At 43.8% G+C, this 17,300-nt stretch overlaps 1 protein-coding gene across 2 annotated transcripts in view; it reads left to right on the top strand.

Annotated features, from left to right (window-relative positions):
* Positions 1–17,300, top strand: part of CCNI (cyclin I) — a 52,663-nt gene that overhangs the window by 26,073 nt on the left and 9,290 nt on the right. For both annotated transcript variants that reach the window (XM_032784494.2, XM_075066091.1), the window contains exon 3: positions 15,470–15,604. In XM_032784494.2, coding sequence (XP_032640385.1) covers positions 15,470–15,604 — 135 coding nt within the window. The remainder of the gene's footprint in view (positions 1–15,469; positions 15,605–17,300) is intronic.

Here is a 17,300-nt window from a genome sequence, read left to right as displayed (position 1 = left end):
ACTATCTCGCTGCACTCAGGGAAACTGGGAAGTAGAGCAGCATTTCCACTTGCAGTAGAAAATACAGCCACAGTAATTGCATGGACCTTGGATTATATTAATAGATTTTAAGGTAAGAAAGGACCATTATCGTCTAGTTTTACCTCCTAATACAGTAACTCCTCACTTAAAGTCGTCCTGGGTTGCTGATCAATTAGAGAACATGCTCGTTTAAAGTTGTGCAATGCTCCCTTCTAACCTTGTTTGGCAGCCGCCTGCTTTGTCCACTGCTTGCAAGAAGAGCAGCGCATTGGAGCTAGCTGATGGGGGCTTGGAACCAGGGTGGATCGGCAGCCCCTCTATCAGCTCCCCACTCCCCTAAGTTCCCTATGCAGCAGCCACCCAGCAGGCTAGCAATTGCTGGGCAGTTCAGCTGTCCCTCCCCCACTGCTGTGTGCTGCTCCTGCCCTCTGCCTTGTAGCTGCTCTCCGAACCTCCTGCTTGCTGTGTGTGTGGGAAGGAGAGGGGGGAGGAGAGGACACCTTACACCCCGCTTACCCCTTCTCCCTATAGAGCAGGGACAGGTGGGGACAGGACAGAGAGAGCCTGGAGCAGCAGCTGCTCTCTCAACTTCCTGATCCACTTAAAAAGACAATGCTCTTAAGAGTGGGTCAGCTTACTTAAAGGGGCAGTGTGCATCTCTCTCTCTCTCTCCCCCACACACAAGGTTGTGTCTGTCTCTGTCTGCTACGCAGTCTCCCCTCCCCTCTCCCTGCTGCCTTGCAGAGTGTGAGGCTACATTGTTGTTAATGTATTAACCTGTGAGGGCTCAGCTAGTTCATCAATATAGTTTTTTGTCTGGTGAAAAACATTTCCCTGGAATCTAACCCCCCCCCATTTACATTAATTCTTATGGAGAAATTGGATTATCTTAACATCATTTCGCTTAAAGTCACATTTTTCAGGAACATAACTACAACGTTAAGTGAGAAGTTACTGTACTGGTTTCCTGATTCCCAGTCCAGTGCCCTCTCCATTGAACCACTATTCTTCCCTGATAGAGGGGACTGCTTACTCCTTCAGAGGAGGGATGGGGAAAGGGAGTGTGTGTGTGTGTGCGCGCGCACGCATAATTATTTTTTAAAGGCCTTTCCCCATTGGTTCGTTAGAATCTGTTATTGGAGGTGCATTGTTAATGATCTAGAAACAGGAGCATCGTAATAGCCTCTTCCTCTAGGACTGGTGTGCAGAGGTGCCAAACAGCAGTAAGAGGTTATAGTGGAAGGAATTAAGGCTTTTAAATAGCAGTGTTAATCTTGGTGCCATGTTACACATGTCATCACAGCTGGATGCACGTCCAGGAAATCAGTGACTAGACAGCTCTCCTCTTCTCTCTGGGTTCTCATGCTGCTCTGAGAGCCTCTCAACATACAGCCGTGTTGCTACCTGTAGTTCTCTGGGGCCATTTAAAAAAGGCTCTGACAACTGTTCTAGCGACAGAATGTAAAAATACTTTAAATGCATCTCTGCCAGTGTTGGTAAACCCTGTGAGAAGCTGGTAAGGAGCATTTCTGCCCTCTGGAGGCTCTCCATGCAGCAAACTGTTTTGAGTTGTCTCAAGCCCCACACAGATACCTTCTGGCTTCTTGCACCCTGTGCCAATATTGCCTAGGCCCTGATCTGGGTCATAGAGCTTGATCCTGCAGGATGTTGAGCACTCTGGCCCCAAGACAGTGAAGCACTAAAGCACACGCATAACTTCAGCATGTGAGTAGTCTCAGTGCTCGCATGCCTAAAGTCGAGAGCGTATTTAAGTGCTTGGATGTGTCAGGACCAGACTGCTCAGTGCCTCGCAGGCTACGCTGTTAGTGCACAGTCCTGTTCTCCATGCTAGCCCTGTGCCACACCGTGGGGGGGGGGGGAGTGGTTGTGGCTCTGTGTATGGGCCGCTCAGGCTACGATGTGCATTGGCCGTTGTGAGGAGGAATAGTTACTTCTGCAGGAGTGTCTGGAGGTATGCATCTGAGGCAGCCAGCAGTAACCGGGATGGTTATAATGGCTTGGTCAGTTGCTTGATCCTGCAAGTGCTTTTGGTGAGGGATGGAGAGCACCCCCAGCTCTCACTGACTTCAGGTTTCCATAGATTATCCGTCTAGGGAAGGCCTGTAGAGACATGCAACCAGCAGAGGAACTGACTGTAAGTCATGTTGCCCAGCTGAGGGTCTGGCCCATGGACTCCTTTTTAACATTAAAAATGTCCCTTCGGAAATCACGGGGCAGGCTGAACTGTTCCTTAATCTTGAAGCCCATTGCTGGTGTTCCCTGAGAGCAGAATGCAGTGGAGCTGCTTCAGTTTGCTGTTGCTGTGTAGGAAATTAAAGTGGGAGGATACAAGTGGCATGTATCCTCCCATTTTCCCTGGCATGGGGGGCAGTAATTAAAGCAGTAGCACTGGACTGTTACGTAAGTGTCAGCAATTGGTATTTGGCAACAAAACAAACAAAATCCTGATGTGTGATGGGTTTGTGGTGTGAGAAAATGTCTAAGGAGAAGCACTTTGGAGTCTAGGAAGGGACTTTACTGTTGCAATTGAAAGCGACTTTTTATTCTCAGGAACAAAAATATCTTGTTTTGCTTTCAATTTAACTCCTGTAGCTCAAGAAATTATGACTCTGCTGTTTGTTTAGGTTTATAACGTCCTACTTATTGCTTGTGCAGTTGGGTTATATGAAATGTGTATCTCCTTGGGCATTTCACAAACACAAAGTCTGATTGGCCACTCCTCTACAGGAGGGGCCCTGCCCTCTTTGAGAGCAGGGGCATCTTCTGCGGTGATGGGAGCGTTGCTTTCTCTGTGGAAAATAGTGAATTTTCCCCATCTCAATATGAAGAGGCATGAACTGCCGGCAGGGTGGATTTGATTTAAATCACTAGTCAGGAAGACTCAATTTAATCATGGATTTCTACATAAAAGTGCAGATAGATGTAGGTTTCATTTTTAGAAGGTACACACTATACATTTAAGTGATTTATTTTGAAAACTTTTCAGATTAGTTTTACAGCTATATCAGAAAATGAATGATTGGTTATTTCATTTACCAAAGGTAATTGAAGCAGATATTTATGAAGTCATTGGGATGTGAACTATCTCCGGTTCAACAGGTGAATCATTTGTATTTGGAGGATTTTCTTGCCATGCTGTATTAGGAGGAGAACATCACCAGACAGGCATTTAAATTGTCTTAGTTAACTAAAACAACATTATGTATTCTGGATTTTTTCCCTTCAACAGCAAACAATAATATTATAACAAAACAAGCATATGAATTTTTGAATTTAAACATTCAAGTTTTTTAAAATCAGGTTTGTTTTTGTTAAAACTGTTTTTAACTAAAATAGTTAAATGAAATATTTTTAAAAAGTTAAATCGACTCTGTCAGGTCAACATGAGAAACTTAAAATATTGGCTTCTGTAGCTAACTCAGTTGTCTTCACCTTCATTTTCCTGTTTGTTTATAATCTGGAAAAGGAAAAACAAGCTTTCCTGCTTTTTCAGGTCCCAAACGAGTTTTCAATTTGAATGAATTAGTGCAAAGTAAGAAAACAGTCTTTCTACACCAGCAGAAGAAGCTGCTGCTGTTTAAAAGTGAGATTATCACTTCAACATTCTCTGAATTGAAGTGATTAAGTGACTTCCACCAGTTCATTGCTGTGACTTTCTTTAAAACATCATCAGCAAACATATATTTCTTGAATGGTTCACCCTTAGCTCTAAAGTTTACTATAGTTGGCATTATGGAGGGATGGTTGCTGGATGTCCATGCCATAGCCAACTCCTCTTCTTCAGCAGTTAAGGTTTGACCCTGGTACCAAGTATTGAGGATATTTACAAGAAAATGAGCTGGCGATAATGCTTCTCCCATTCTTTTTTTTAATGCTTGTAATTTAACTCTGTCATTGCATATTTCTTTTTTTAAGAGCTCACTCAGTTCTTTCCGAACTTCAACAGGGTCAGCAATAAAACAGCTATTTCCCTGCATTTTGTCCAAGCCTACAGAAATAGGCTTCGGGGTACTCAGCATGTGTTCAACATTTCTCTTAAGCCCAATGTTGAGAACTTTTTCACAATGTTTTTCACAATGTTTTTCACAATGTTGTTCACAAATTGTCATCAGATTAGACCAGTTCTTGATAGTAGTGGACTGTTTTGAGCACTATGAGTTCCACTGCACGTCTTGTGGAAGAGTTAGCTTGGGTTCTCCCACTTTTTTCAGAGCAGCTACTGCAAAGTGGTTGTTATGGAAGTATTTTACAATTTCAACATTAGCCTTTATTTCTGGAACAGTGAAGTCTTTGACTAGGAGGTGCATCAAATAAGCACTGCAACCATATGTTAGCTTGGGACTCTTCTAAATAATTTCTTCTCATGTTGGATACATTTGCAGCATTGTCTGTGACCAAGCTGCATACTAGACATTTGAATTTTTTCCCCACAGTTTGTCATAGCTTTTACTGCTACTTCTTGTAAGTATTCTGCTGTGTGTACATTTCCTGATGTATCAATTGTTTCTGTAAGGAAGAAATTCCCTTCTTCTGTTGTCACACAAGCACATACAACAGGATCATTGTGGACATTGCTCCATCCATCAAGACTCAGGTTAACAATTTCACCCTCTAGACCTTTTGCACACTGCTCAATTTCTCTTTCATACACTTTGTCCAGCAATTTGCCTGTGATATCTGCTCTGGGTGGACTGTATCCTGATCTTAATGACTAAACCATGTTAATTAAGTGTGGGTTGTCAATCATACGGAAAGGAGAGTTTGTTGCATAAACAAACCGGGCAATTTTTTAAATCAATTGCCTCTTTTTGTAATCTGCTGCTTCTTATCACAAACGTATCTTTTGTCGTTTCTGAAAGATGGAGTTTTTTTTTTTCTTTTTTGCTACAGGTGATATAGTGTGGCTATGTGATGCGACAAACACTATCACTGGCAGATAACTTTGAAACTATAGAAAATGATTGTAATCTTGAAGGTGGATACTCTTCAGAATCCTGTGTGTTGAGGATGGATTCTCCTAAACTAAGTCAATGCAGTTATTTAATTGTTATTACCATACTGCTCATTTTAGTATTACTCATTGCATTCACTGACACTCAGTACCACTCTAAAGGTGAAATTGTAAAAGGAAGATCTGCCTATTTCAGCTGTTTATTTTTTATCTCAACTGCATCTAAAATATAGTACCATAGAGTAACAACTATATTTTTTGCTCAAACATGAGAATTCAAGAATAGTCCAGAAGGAAGACAGGCAGTCCTTAAGAAAGCAGTATGAAATAAAAAAGTTTACCGACCTGAAGATCCAGCATGCTCAGACATGTTCCTTTCATCATCTCAACGCAGCTTCTTCCTGAGAAGGAACACTTCTCATGATGTTGTTTCATTTGAGCAACCAGGCCTTGCATTTCTTTGTTGCGCTGTTTGCATGTTGCATGCATGCCTGTCTTACCCACAGGTAGAGGAACTTCATTAAAATATTCCCAAACTGGGTCTCTTTTAGGGCCTGCTGCCATTATAGGTTTTCCCTTCTAGTGAGAGAATGGTATGGTAGATCTCAAATCAATGAAGGCTACACTCAGAAAGACCTCAAGACTTCTGGAATATTCTGCTCAAACAGTTTCACTTTTGTTTCTACTGCCTATCCCTCCCTTCTCACATTTTTTCTCCAGACATCATCTCCCTGTCCAGATCTATTTCTGCCCCCCAGCAGTCTTCTATTCATTGAACTTTTTGAAACTTTGCAGCTTTTAGAGAGATGTAAGGGATTGACACTGTACACAAATTTGCAGAGGGACAATAGGGTTGAGGTCTGTTATTTCTCACCTCTATATATTTATTTTATTTTAAAAGCATTTTTGCTGTTAACAAGCATGTTATCTCTGGAGACACAAATCCACAGTTTGAGAACTGCGAAACGAAGCATCTCTGATAGTCCTCAGTCTAGAAGATACCGAGTCCTATTGGGTAGATAGAAAGATTAGCCTAAATAATCTCTACAGAAGTCCCTGGAGCCCCATAAGTTTGGGTCCCTAATCCATGAACTATTAGAAGTTATTTACAAAACTTTTCGTAAACATTAAATGAATATATTGTCTCATACTATAGAATTAGAATTTATAATCCCTGTTCCATGATGAGATATCTTTGAGCTATAATGGGTCTTAATTAAAACTATCCTTAGATATGTGTTTTCCTCAAAAAGCATTTTATCAAAAAAATCCGATTTGAATAAAGAATCCGATTTAAAAAAAACAAACATTGGTTTTATTTATTTATTTTTATCCACCCTGACTGCCAGCTCCTTCAGGACTAGAGCTCTTTGGAAAGCTTCTGTAATTGAAAATTAAAGGCTAAAGTAGAGACGCTTATCAAGCGCTATTCAGAAAAGAATTAATCACTTTCACACATGGCTTTTTCTGAAGCTGGATTTTTCTTTTAAGCAATACTTATTTTGTGCATGTCTCTGTCTAAAAGCATTCGCCCCCAGGAGTTGCTGTTCATATTAAAATAACCTGAGAGTCTTTTCCATATTGCCTAGAGATACTCCTTGTTTTCTCTAGCTCTATGAGAGAAGAGATTAGATACCACACTTGCATAGGAGGGGCAAGGTCACCATTGACTACATGTGACCCTGTTATCCTTGAATATGTGGGCTTGTATATTAAATCTAAGTCCTTCTTCTGTTTGTTCCAAAATTCAAATTTTAGGCCACAAGTTCAGTTAAAGGTGACCTACCGTGGGGTAAAGAATTGGACTTGTTGGCTCTTTTTTTTGTTTCTTTGTCTTTTTTCAGTACACGTATACACCCATTAGCGTAGTATCTGTATTTATCCTCACATCACCTTTGTGAGGTAGGGAAGTGCTGCTATTCCCAATCTACAGGTGGGACACTGAGGCACAAAGAAACTAAGGGATTTGCCCAAGGTCACATAGGAAGTCTGTAGCAGAGCTTAGAATTGACCATAAGCCTCCTAAATTCCAGAGGAAAAGTCTAGCCACTGAACCATCTTTCCACTCTGATATCTCAAGACGTCTTGAAAAGTTGGCTGGTTGTTTTGAAATACTTTCCCCCAAAGTCTTTCCTTCCCTTAGAAATATAAGGAATACCAAATCTTGCCTCCCCTCTTTTGCTGGAGAATGTGAGTGGTGGAATGGGTGCTTTCTTTGCTCTTAGTTGAAGGGGAGAGAGTGTTGTCTCTCTAAACAGCTGGGGGGGGGGAGGAAATCTCCTTTTTAAAGTTAAACCTACTAATGAAACCCAAAGAGTTGCAAACACTTTGACTAAAAATCCCTTCCCTCTCTGTTGCTCAGGTTTCATTTCTTAAGTGCCTGTGATGTCATATACCTGATGTCTGGAGTCTCCAAGGGAAAACGAGGCCTGACCTGAATTTCAAATGTAAAAAATCAAACGAGGGGAGAGAAGATGAATAAAAACCATCACGTTTTTGATGTAGAGCATTTAAAAAAAAAAAGGCAAAATCCCAAACCCAATTTGCTTTCCTCTGCAGGTCACTTTTAACCTTTGAATGGGGATGAATGAGATATGGGGATTTGCATGTGGGAAATAAAAACAACTAATTCCAGCTTTGGAGTAGGAAATTTCAAGATTCCAAACATTTCTCCCAGCACAGCCTTCCTGTACCGAGCTCACTTTTTTCTAACCCTGAAGAACACCTCACAAAATAAATGTTAGGTCTAATAACACCTGCCCATTCCTGAGGTTTAACAAGAAACGGCGTCCACAAAGTGCAGCCCTTTCACTTCCTATTATTTTAAGGCTGAATTTGTGACTTCCCAGCCTCCTGTCCAGTTGAAGGCCTGGGACTGTCACTCTGAGGTCTCTGTCAGAAGTCCCCGTAGGAGCCTGAGGAGTTTAGAGGCCGTATCCCAGCTTGGGAAGGTGTCCTCTTCCCCCACCACATCGTATGGACCCAGTTTTTGGGAGGGGTGTGGCCAGAGACCTATAGCTTAGGGGATGGTTCAGGGAAGTATTGCAAAGCTGCAGAAGCAGATACAGGCACAAAACCTCCAAGCTACTGTATAGGCAAGTGATCTCCCACTGCCTGCTCCTTTGGGGACCTAGGGAGACATCTTCCCCAACAGAAGAATTCAGTGATGGGGGCAGATGAGACCTTGCCCAGTTGTACAGAGTTGGAGTCAGAGATTGGCAGGGAAGGTGCCTTCTTCTGAGCATTTTCCTGGCCAACTGCCAGGACATAATTTCTCCTATCAGCAGTGGGTGCAAGAGCCTCCACTTCCTCCCCTCTTGTACATAGACCCAATAGTATGAGGAAACGCTTCAGAAAGCAACACTGCTGTTTTATTTTCAGTAGTATTTATTTTTAATCTTTCCTTTTGCTTGTTGCCATTGAGGTCATTGGCAAAACTCCTACTGACAGGCCGGGTTGTTAATCTGGCAATGATTAAGGGTCAGGTTTTTAAAAGCGTGTTTGGTTTGTCTGAAGAAGCATTTTGATTCAGCGTTGATGCATTTTACATTTGGAGCTTAGCTTCCAGATTTGTCCAGATACTACACTTTCAAACTAAGCCTTTAAGCTACTTGAAACCCTTTAAGTCAACAGTACTGTCCAAACCTGGTTATGGTTGTGCCTCCTTTTGTGTATTTTGCCTTCTAATAAAAATTAGCACCAGATAAAAGGATAGTGAAGTTTCTCTCACTTTTCACCTTGGGGTATTTAGAAGTAGGCTGAGTTATATTTTATTTGATGTACAATTTCATCTCTGTCACATTAACAATATGATGTATATTCCTTATAATATCGTCCAATATTAACATACCGTTCTCCCATTTTTCTCCCCAAATAAACTTTGTTCCCTCTCTACCACTACTTCCTTGTGTTTTTAGCAGAGTTACTAAATACTTTATATTACATGACAACTGGCATTTCCAGAGTGAGTAAAATTTTGACCCCATCTGAAGTCAGTGGGAGTTTTTCTGTTGATTTCAGTGAGGCCAGGATTTCACCACTATAGCATAGTGATGCTTGCTAAAATGAGATGATTTTATAGAAATAAATCAGTTTACTTTCTCTCCAAAAAACAGATTTATTTTAAAAACTGAAGTGTGTTTTTTATTTGTATTATAGAAGTGCACAGAGGTCTCAACTGAGATCAGGGCCCCATTTGTGCTTGATGCTATACATACACATAGTAAGAAATATTCCCAGCTCCAAAGATCTTGCAAAGACTTAAACATGTGTTTTGCTTTATGCCCAGTGAATGGATCTTTTGAGTTCATTGTAAAGTTAAGCTCATGCAAAGTTTTTGCAAGATCGGGGCCTAAATAAACAAAACAGAGTGGCAGAATGGAAGTATTCAGCAAAACGCGTGAATTTAAAAGTAAGTTGCATGTTTCCTGTCAGCAGTGCAGCTGCTTCTGCGGCGGAGTCTCAGACGTGGTTCTGGTGTCTAGGTGGCTCAGCTTGTTCCAACCTTGTCAGCTGTTGGGCTGGGTAGGTTAACTGAGTTTTGAATTTGAGCTGAGTTCTTCTGAAGACTTGGCTTCTGTTATGGATGATTCTGGCCACTGCCTGTGGGGCGGCATAGGAAGCGGATGGCCCGCTGGCTTGAGGAGGCTAGCCCCCCAAGTGCTGGGTGGCCAGCTCCCCCTCTCCCCCGAGCGCTGGCAGGCCTCCCTAGCCTCCCTCCCCGAAGCACAGAGAAGGCAACGCTGGAAGCCCCTCCATCCCAGGGCGGCCTGGCCCCAGCACCCTGCCCCCCCAGGCTGTTCGTGGCCACCCCAGTACGCTTCCCTGAAAAGGAGCAGCCAGTCTGCCTGGGGCAAGCAGGAGGGGGCCTTCCAGGCAGAGCGTGGACAGGACCATGTTGGGCTGTTCAGGAAGGCAGTCTCCCCCAGCCTACAATATGCACCACCCATGTGGAGAGGTATCCAAAGGGCTAGTCTACACTCAGTTCAGTGGTGCTCACCCTTATGACACTTATTACCTGGTGTGGGACAAACCAATATTGCACCGTTTAATAAAATTTAAAGTCACCCGTATTGATTTGTATATTAAGTTCAGCTTATTTCTTATGTATTTAGCTAGAAACAACCTATGTACAGTTTTGTTTATTTACACAGTGATGTAAACATGACAAAACAGTAGTGAATCGGCCGTTAACTGAGTTTTGAATTTGAGCTGAGCTTTATGACATACGGTGGTAGGTCGTATATGGCCTGCGGGCTGTAGGGTGGGCACCCCTTAACTGTATCCATTTGAAACTGGAATAGTTAAATCAGTACAACCCCAGCATCGACAGTGATACTGGAATGAATGTGATATAGTGGTTTGTAGTGTATTGGTAGGTATCAATTTAACTGTTTCAGTAAAAATATCACTGCCTCCCCCCCCACCCCCCAAGTGAAATAGTTAAATCAGTACAAAAACCATGCAGAGCAGGCCTAAGGCAGGAGGCTTCATAATCAGGCTGGTCTCTGATTCTTTGTACTAAATTAACTTTGTTTTTTAAAAAGGAAATGGTGTATAGAATAGACAGCGTTACATCAGATACATTAATCCCTTTCAAAGGTTTTGTTGGTTACTAGAACAGATCTCTAAATTAGTTACTGCATCAGTGGTGGGTGTTTGTTTTTATTTTATTTTTTAATTGTTTTTTTCCTTTCTCCTTCCGTCTTCTGCTGAAAAGGAAAGCAATCCACAACAACTCAGAGTAGCGTGGTGTTTTGTTTGTGCAAGCTGTTCGCTCCCTTGTGCCACAGCACCCTGGCAGCCATCATTCGATTCCACATTTTGAAACCACATTAGCAGCAGCACTGAGGGCTGCACGGATCGCAAGGACACCTTCATTGTAGAAAAAGCACATCTGATGGCTGCTTCCTTTCTAGCTCAACAAGTTGCAATGACCAGAATTGAAGTGGGAACAGCCACATGCCCCCAAACGTTAATGAAACTAACTGTAAATATTGCAGAAGAGGAAATGAGGATCCGCATACAAGCAGAACAGAATGTTTTAATGGTAGTGCCTGTGTGACTACTGTAGTTAAGGTTGATTTGTAACTTCAGCCATAAACCCTCATTTTCTGTTGCTTGTGACTTTAGCCAACAAGCTCTTTTGCGGCTGATGTTTTCCATTCTTGGGCAGGTGCCAGAGGTAATTTGGTTTGCTGAAATCTTCAGTGAAATGTGTTTTGAGACTTTTTTGAGTTCAGTGAGTGTATGTTGAATTTAAAAACAAACAAAACCCCTCATTCCATTTGCTGCTAGCAAAATTGTGTGTGTACCTAGTTCCAGTGGCTTAATCCGTTTTGTTGAGACTGGGCTTGTCTGTGTGTTAGTGATATCTTTGAAAAAACTGGAGCCAGGCTTGCAGGCAATTGGATCAGTACCTCGTAAGTTAAGAGTGCTGAGTTTTTCCCTCACCCATGTGCCGTACGATTTTCGGTTGATCAGTGGTTAGGGTCAGGAGTGCTGCAGAGTGCTCTAGTTTGATCCAGACTTGTGCCCCCGGCAGACTTTCAGTGGGAATCAGCTGTCTAACTCTATTTGTTGCTCTTTGAAACTCTCACCCAGAAAGTGCAGAAAACTTGACAAACACAGGGAAGTTACGACGTTGTGGGAGTGCTGGCTCCAGGAGCCCATGGGGTTGGGGCTTCTGAGCGCTATTGCTACCACCTCGTGTTGATAAGAGTGCTTCCCTACCTCACAGATGTGCTCATATCCCTCTTCATGGACCCCTTGCTTAATGCAAAGCTCCTCCTTGATCCGCTGACAATTCTCTCTGGGTATCTTGGATAGATGGGGGAAAGAAAATTCATCCCCCAGAAGTTAGATGGTGGACCAGTTGTCCAGACCACTGGAACTACAGAATTGTAGAACTACTGGGCCAGAAGGGACCTTAAAAGCTCATCTAGTCTAGCCCCCTGTGCTGAGGCAGAACCAAGTGTAACCCTTCTGCCCCTCTGAGTTGGCAGCAACAAGGGCCAGGTTCAGTATCCAGGGGTTCCGTTTCAGTAACACAGTGCATAATTGGCTCGAGCCCTCACCCAGTGACCTGGGACACTTACATACCACACCCCCCCTGGGCGCCTCTAGGAGGCAATACTTCCCCTCTCGCAAGCACGGAGTCTGAGTGTAGCAAAATCTTTTTAATAAAGGAAGGAATTAATGCGGCATCCCATTGGAGAAACACCACAAACAGAGTTATAACACAAACCATAAACAAAAACCCACCTCCAAGTCCATTTGGCAATGTCCTTTTCCCTTTAGGGTCTTAAGTCCAATCACCCTGAAGTCCAACAACCCAAAAGTCTCTGGTCAATGCCACTCCAGAATTCAAGAGTCTATCTGTAGAGGTCCCTCCCCCCAGCCTGGGTGAAAAGGGGCACCTTACGTGGTCTGCCTCTCCGGGGGTTCTGCTTCCGCCTTCTCCACGAACTGCTCCGCTTTACCAGCTGCTCCACTCTGCTCCTCCAGCCGTCCTCACAAACTGCTCTGCTCCACCAGCTGCCCCGTGAGCTGCTCCAGTTGTCCCTGCAAACTGCTCGGCTCCACTCGCTCTGTGGGCCGCTCCACCCATCCCACAGCTACTCCGCTCTGCCAGCCGCTCCGCTCCACGAGCTGTCCTGTGATCTGCTCCAGCCATCCCCACAAACTGCTCCACTCCGCCAGCTGCTCTGTTCTGCAGTATAGCTTCAGGCTCCCCCACTAGTTAGCACAATACTCAGTGCTCTCAGCTCAGTAATTTCAGCTCTTTTGTGATTTCAACTCTTAGTGATCTCAGCACATAGTAGGGGAGCCCCAGTCCTAGTGCATCATTAGCCCAAAGTGAGTTCAGCTCAGCAACTTGTATCTAGAATCTTAAGGGAATAAAAAAATCAACTCTGACATTCCACAGTGGAGAGAGGATGGGGTGGAACTGGTGCTTCTGGCTGCACAAGGAAACTGCACCACCAAGCACAGATACCTGTCCCCAGCCTCTCTAAATTCATTGGGTTTTGGAACCCATGTGCCTTGTCTAGCAAGTACCACCCAACTGAGGTTGAGTCATTTCTGTCACAAAGCAGTTCCATAGCTCGGCAGCCTGGGATGGGGTAGGCGTGCCTATGCAAATACTCTCTGAAATTCTTTCCACCAGATGTCAGGGTAGAGCTCATCCTGACTCTGCTTACATCAGTAAACCTAGACCATCCCTGACAGGTATTTGTTTAACCTGTTTAATCCAGTGATGAGAATTTCATATGCATGAGCACAGCTGCTGGATCACCTCTGGGCAAGTAAACTTGGCCTGGGAGGTTCAGTACTGCAGTAGGATGCCACACTCTGCTGATTCCCTTTGCAGAAGTCCAGACACTGCTTGCAATCTGTTCCACAAACTGATATATAAATGACTGTCCAGCTGCTCCTCTCATCCTGGGCTCAGAGTCTCAGACAGTTGTGATCTGTGTGTGTTCAGTGCCTCTGAAAATCAGGTCCTACTATTGATTGGTTTGAATTTGGAGAAGTAGATTTTGGGGGGGTGGGGGCATGGTGAAACAGCATGCATGTACCTTATAGCACCTGCTGTGGTTGGGTAAAAATAAGACTGCACTGATTCTTAGGACATCTGCCAGATGTTATTTAGGGCAACGTATATTAGAATAAATATTACGGGAGTGGATTATTATACTTTAGACTTGTGGCCATATATTTACTTAATGCCTTCAGTTAGCTGGTGGTCTGGGAAAACACCAGAGATCTACGGGTTAATGCTGTGGTCGATCTCCTCTTGCGGTATGAACACAGTGAACTGTAAATGGCTGATGCCCAAGGGGTTGGTGCTTCGCCTCTGCAGCCAAAAGACATAGAATATTTCAGGTTTTCCAGGATCACATGATCAGGGATGGCAAGGAATTTGTCTCTAATAGGTTTTTTATCCACATAGCTCAGTAACTGGCAAGTTCGTTCAAAGGCGGAGACTTACTTGCTAAGCCTCAAAATGCCCTTCCAAGTGGTCTTCTCGCCCCTCCCCCCCATGAGATAATTACACCTGACATGTTCCCAAATCCTGCGCTTGATTAGATACTGTAGGATGTAAAATACCAGGGTCTTAGTAATTAGAGATGGAAAAGACCAACTTGATCATAAAATTCATCCCTTTTGCCAGCACAGGATACAGCAGAATGTCAACTCTCCGGAGCATATTTTAAAATGAGGCCAGGAGTATCTGACAGTTCCCAAGGAACCACTGTTGCAACAAGAACACAACTATGAATTACATAGTTATTCTAGCTATCCTGGGACACATCCAACGAGGCTGAGCAATAATCGTTCTTTTTAGTTGCAGTCAAAGCTGTCATCTGCCTGGAAAGGAGGAGATCTAATTTATTTCAGATAATAAACAGTGCAGATAATAGGAAATTAATATGTTTCAGAGGCCATGGCCGCCTCCTGTTTTAGATGTGAGGTTTTCAGAAAATCAGGCTTTGACTATGTTCTGTTCAAGTTGATGGAACTTCAGTGACTTTCACGGGAGCACACATTGTCTTCTCTTTCACGGTGGGAGCTGCCCAGTGGGTCTCTTGAGCTTCCAAATCCCATTTCAGTGGCACACAGAAGGTTGTGTTTGTTCTGTTTTGGGCTTTCTTTGTTTAAGCCTAAACTAGGCTAGGGGAGGCATTACTGTTCAGATTGGTCACTAAAAGCTGTTCCCTAAACACATTAAAACCACAAGCCCCACAAACAAGATGGTACAGAGCTTATGGTTGGTGGTGGAAATATTAAATAGGTCTGAATCCTAAGCTCCTTATGAGGGGACCCCTGTTGTAGTTGAAGGGATCACTGCAGGCATAGGTGTCTCTCATAGGTCAACTGGGATAAAGGTCAAAGGCTTGATCCTGCAAGTTGCTGAATGCTCTTGATTTCTACCGACTCCAGTCGGAGGAGAGGGGGCTCAGTACTAGACAGGATGTGGCCTGTGGTTACCATAAAGTATAGGTTTCATATTTGTTGACTTGCATCTTCACTTGGATAGTGCATTTTTCTTTATGTACTATTTTTTGTTAAACATGAGACTAGCATCACCTAACATAGCCTTTTAAGCCATAACACTGTCTGTCTGGAGCTTTTCAATTTTCATACATCTTCTGTTTAGAAAACAGTGTTATGGGGCTACATTCTAAAAGTCTGTCCTAGGGCATGTCGCACCTTCAGCCTGCTAGACTTCTACCTCTGTGGGTGTACCCACATTAGGTAAGCAGACGTCAGTATGACCACTGAGAACCCCAGGTGCAAACATAGAAAGTGGCTTCAGGCTGTGTTAAAAGCATCCCCCTGGTCCCCCTTCCCTCGAACAGCCACAGAGGGCTTTGTTTCTGCATATGTTAATGTTTTGCCTTCTCTCAGTTCACTCGGCCTTCAGGTTCCAGGTGCGAGTACAGCCTGTTGTGTTTTTTTTTTCTTCAACAGGATGTAGCCATTTCTCCAGCACAGCGGGATGAGGTGATTCAGTGGCTGGCCAAACTCAAGTACCAGTTCCACCTTTATCCAGAAACACTCGCCCTGGCCGTCAGTCTCTTGGACCGGTTTTTAGCCACAGTAAAGGTAAATAATTTCAGGATCTGTATCTTCCAGTGGGTTTATACCACCAGCTCATGGCTTTGGAAGTGACTCTTCTTGGTGCTGGGCCAAATCCAAGCAGGCTCATTGTATGAGAGTGTACTTCCGATTTACACACTATATGATGCCTGAGATTTCAGATGCTGAACGAGATTAGTGTCTTCAGTATATCCCTTCCTAACTGTGTGTCTGAACAGTGCAGCTGGGTCTGTGGAAACCCCCTATTATCATGAGAGCACAATGGGCCTGGTCTCCGATGGCTTTCTGGACCAGTTTCATTTTTTAGTTAGTAGCCAAGATATTCACCTGATGTAAATCAACATAGGTGCATTGACTGCAGTGGAGACATGCCAGCTTACCTCAGCTGAGAATCTGGCCCAGTGCGTATCAATGTCAGGAATACCTGCTCTCTTCCCTGTTCTGCCAGCTTCCATTGACACGCTGCAGCTTCTCGGTTTAACCAAAGAGAGGAGATAATCACTCCGCCTCTCTAGAAGCTGTCCATGTTCATGCTGTCTCTGTTAACCTTGTTTGAAAGTTGTTAGCCTCACCTAGGCATTTGTCTTCCAAGCTGTATCCAAATATTGCCCTGGGAAGGTGGGGGCGGGGGAGTGGGTGGGGAAAGAATCTACATAGAAATCTGAATGCATCCTCTGGTTTAAAATATACAAAAAATGCTTATTAAACTAAATAGATTCTGAAATGCAGCAGCCTTCGTGGTAAACCCTTTCCATACTCGTATGTCCTATGGAATGACATGGAGGGTCTGTGTTTCTATAATATTTAACTCAGACATTGGGCAGGTCTGAGTTTGTCTTGTTTGTATCACCTGGAATTGGTGTTTCCCAGGGTCTGGGGACGTAGGAGTAGTGGGGTGGCCGTGGATTAGCCAGAAGCATGACAAGGAACAGATTAATAGATTCTGAGGCAGCATTGTGATGGTTTAGTCTGACCTCCTGTACAACACAGGCCAAAGAACCACCTCAGTCTAATTCCTGGAGTATGAGGTGATAGAAGAATGTTCGGGAAGGCAGGAAAAGAAAGCAGTAGGGTGGAAAGAGCTTCAGGAGCAGGGTGACACAGGTAGGAGACAGGGAGGGAAGTGTGGACACCTTCACCGCCAGGAGCCTGATTTGAAGTCAATGGGCCGAGCATCAAGAGGTGGGTCTGGGAGGGAGGGCGCTATGAAGATAGTAGGGCAAAAGATGGCACCTAATACAGTGGGGTCCTGGTCCACAACTAGGGCTCCAAGGATGACGCAGTAATATTAATAACAATAATAAAGAAATCCAGGAGCTTCTCAGTGAAGGCCATAAAGGGAGGAGTGGCAGGCCAAACAGGCCTGCCGTATTGTCTATTGGAGTGGAGCTGTGAGTGTGCCCATAACAGTACGGTGAACACTGTGGTTTAAGAAATAAAATTCCACAAAACCGATTAAAATATTTTAAAAATCAGCCTTTGGGGCATACATGGTACCATGACTCACGGCCCCCGAGTCTGTGCTGTCCTGCCCAACCGTGGTGCAGTCGCTTACCACTTGCAAAACAGGTCTAAAATGCCACCGAATCGAAATGGTAGTGCACTGCACGAGGTGCAGGGCAGTGGAGTAACATGTCCCCCTGGCCTTGAGTTCTAGAAACCAGTGGTCTTGCCTTTGGCTAATCTAATCCTTTGTCCTGTT

Source organism: Chelonoidis abingdonii, chromosome 5 (assembly GCF_003597395.2).
Source record: "Chelonoidis abingdonii isolate Lonesome George chromosome 5, CheloAbing_2.0, whole genome shotgun sequence".
NCBI lineage: Eukaryota > Metazoa > Chordata > Testudines > Testudinidae > Chelonoidis > Chelonoidis abingdonii.
Note: the sequence above shows the minus strand (reverse complement) of the source record. Positions and strands in the feature narration are given on the sequence as shown.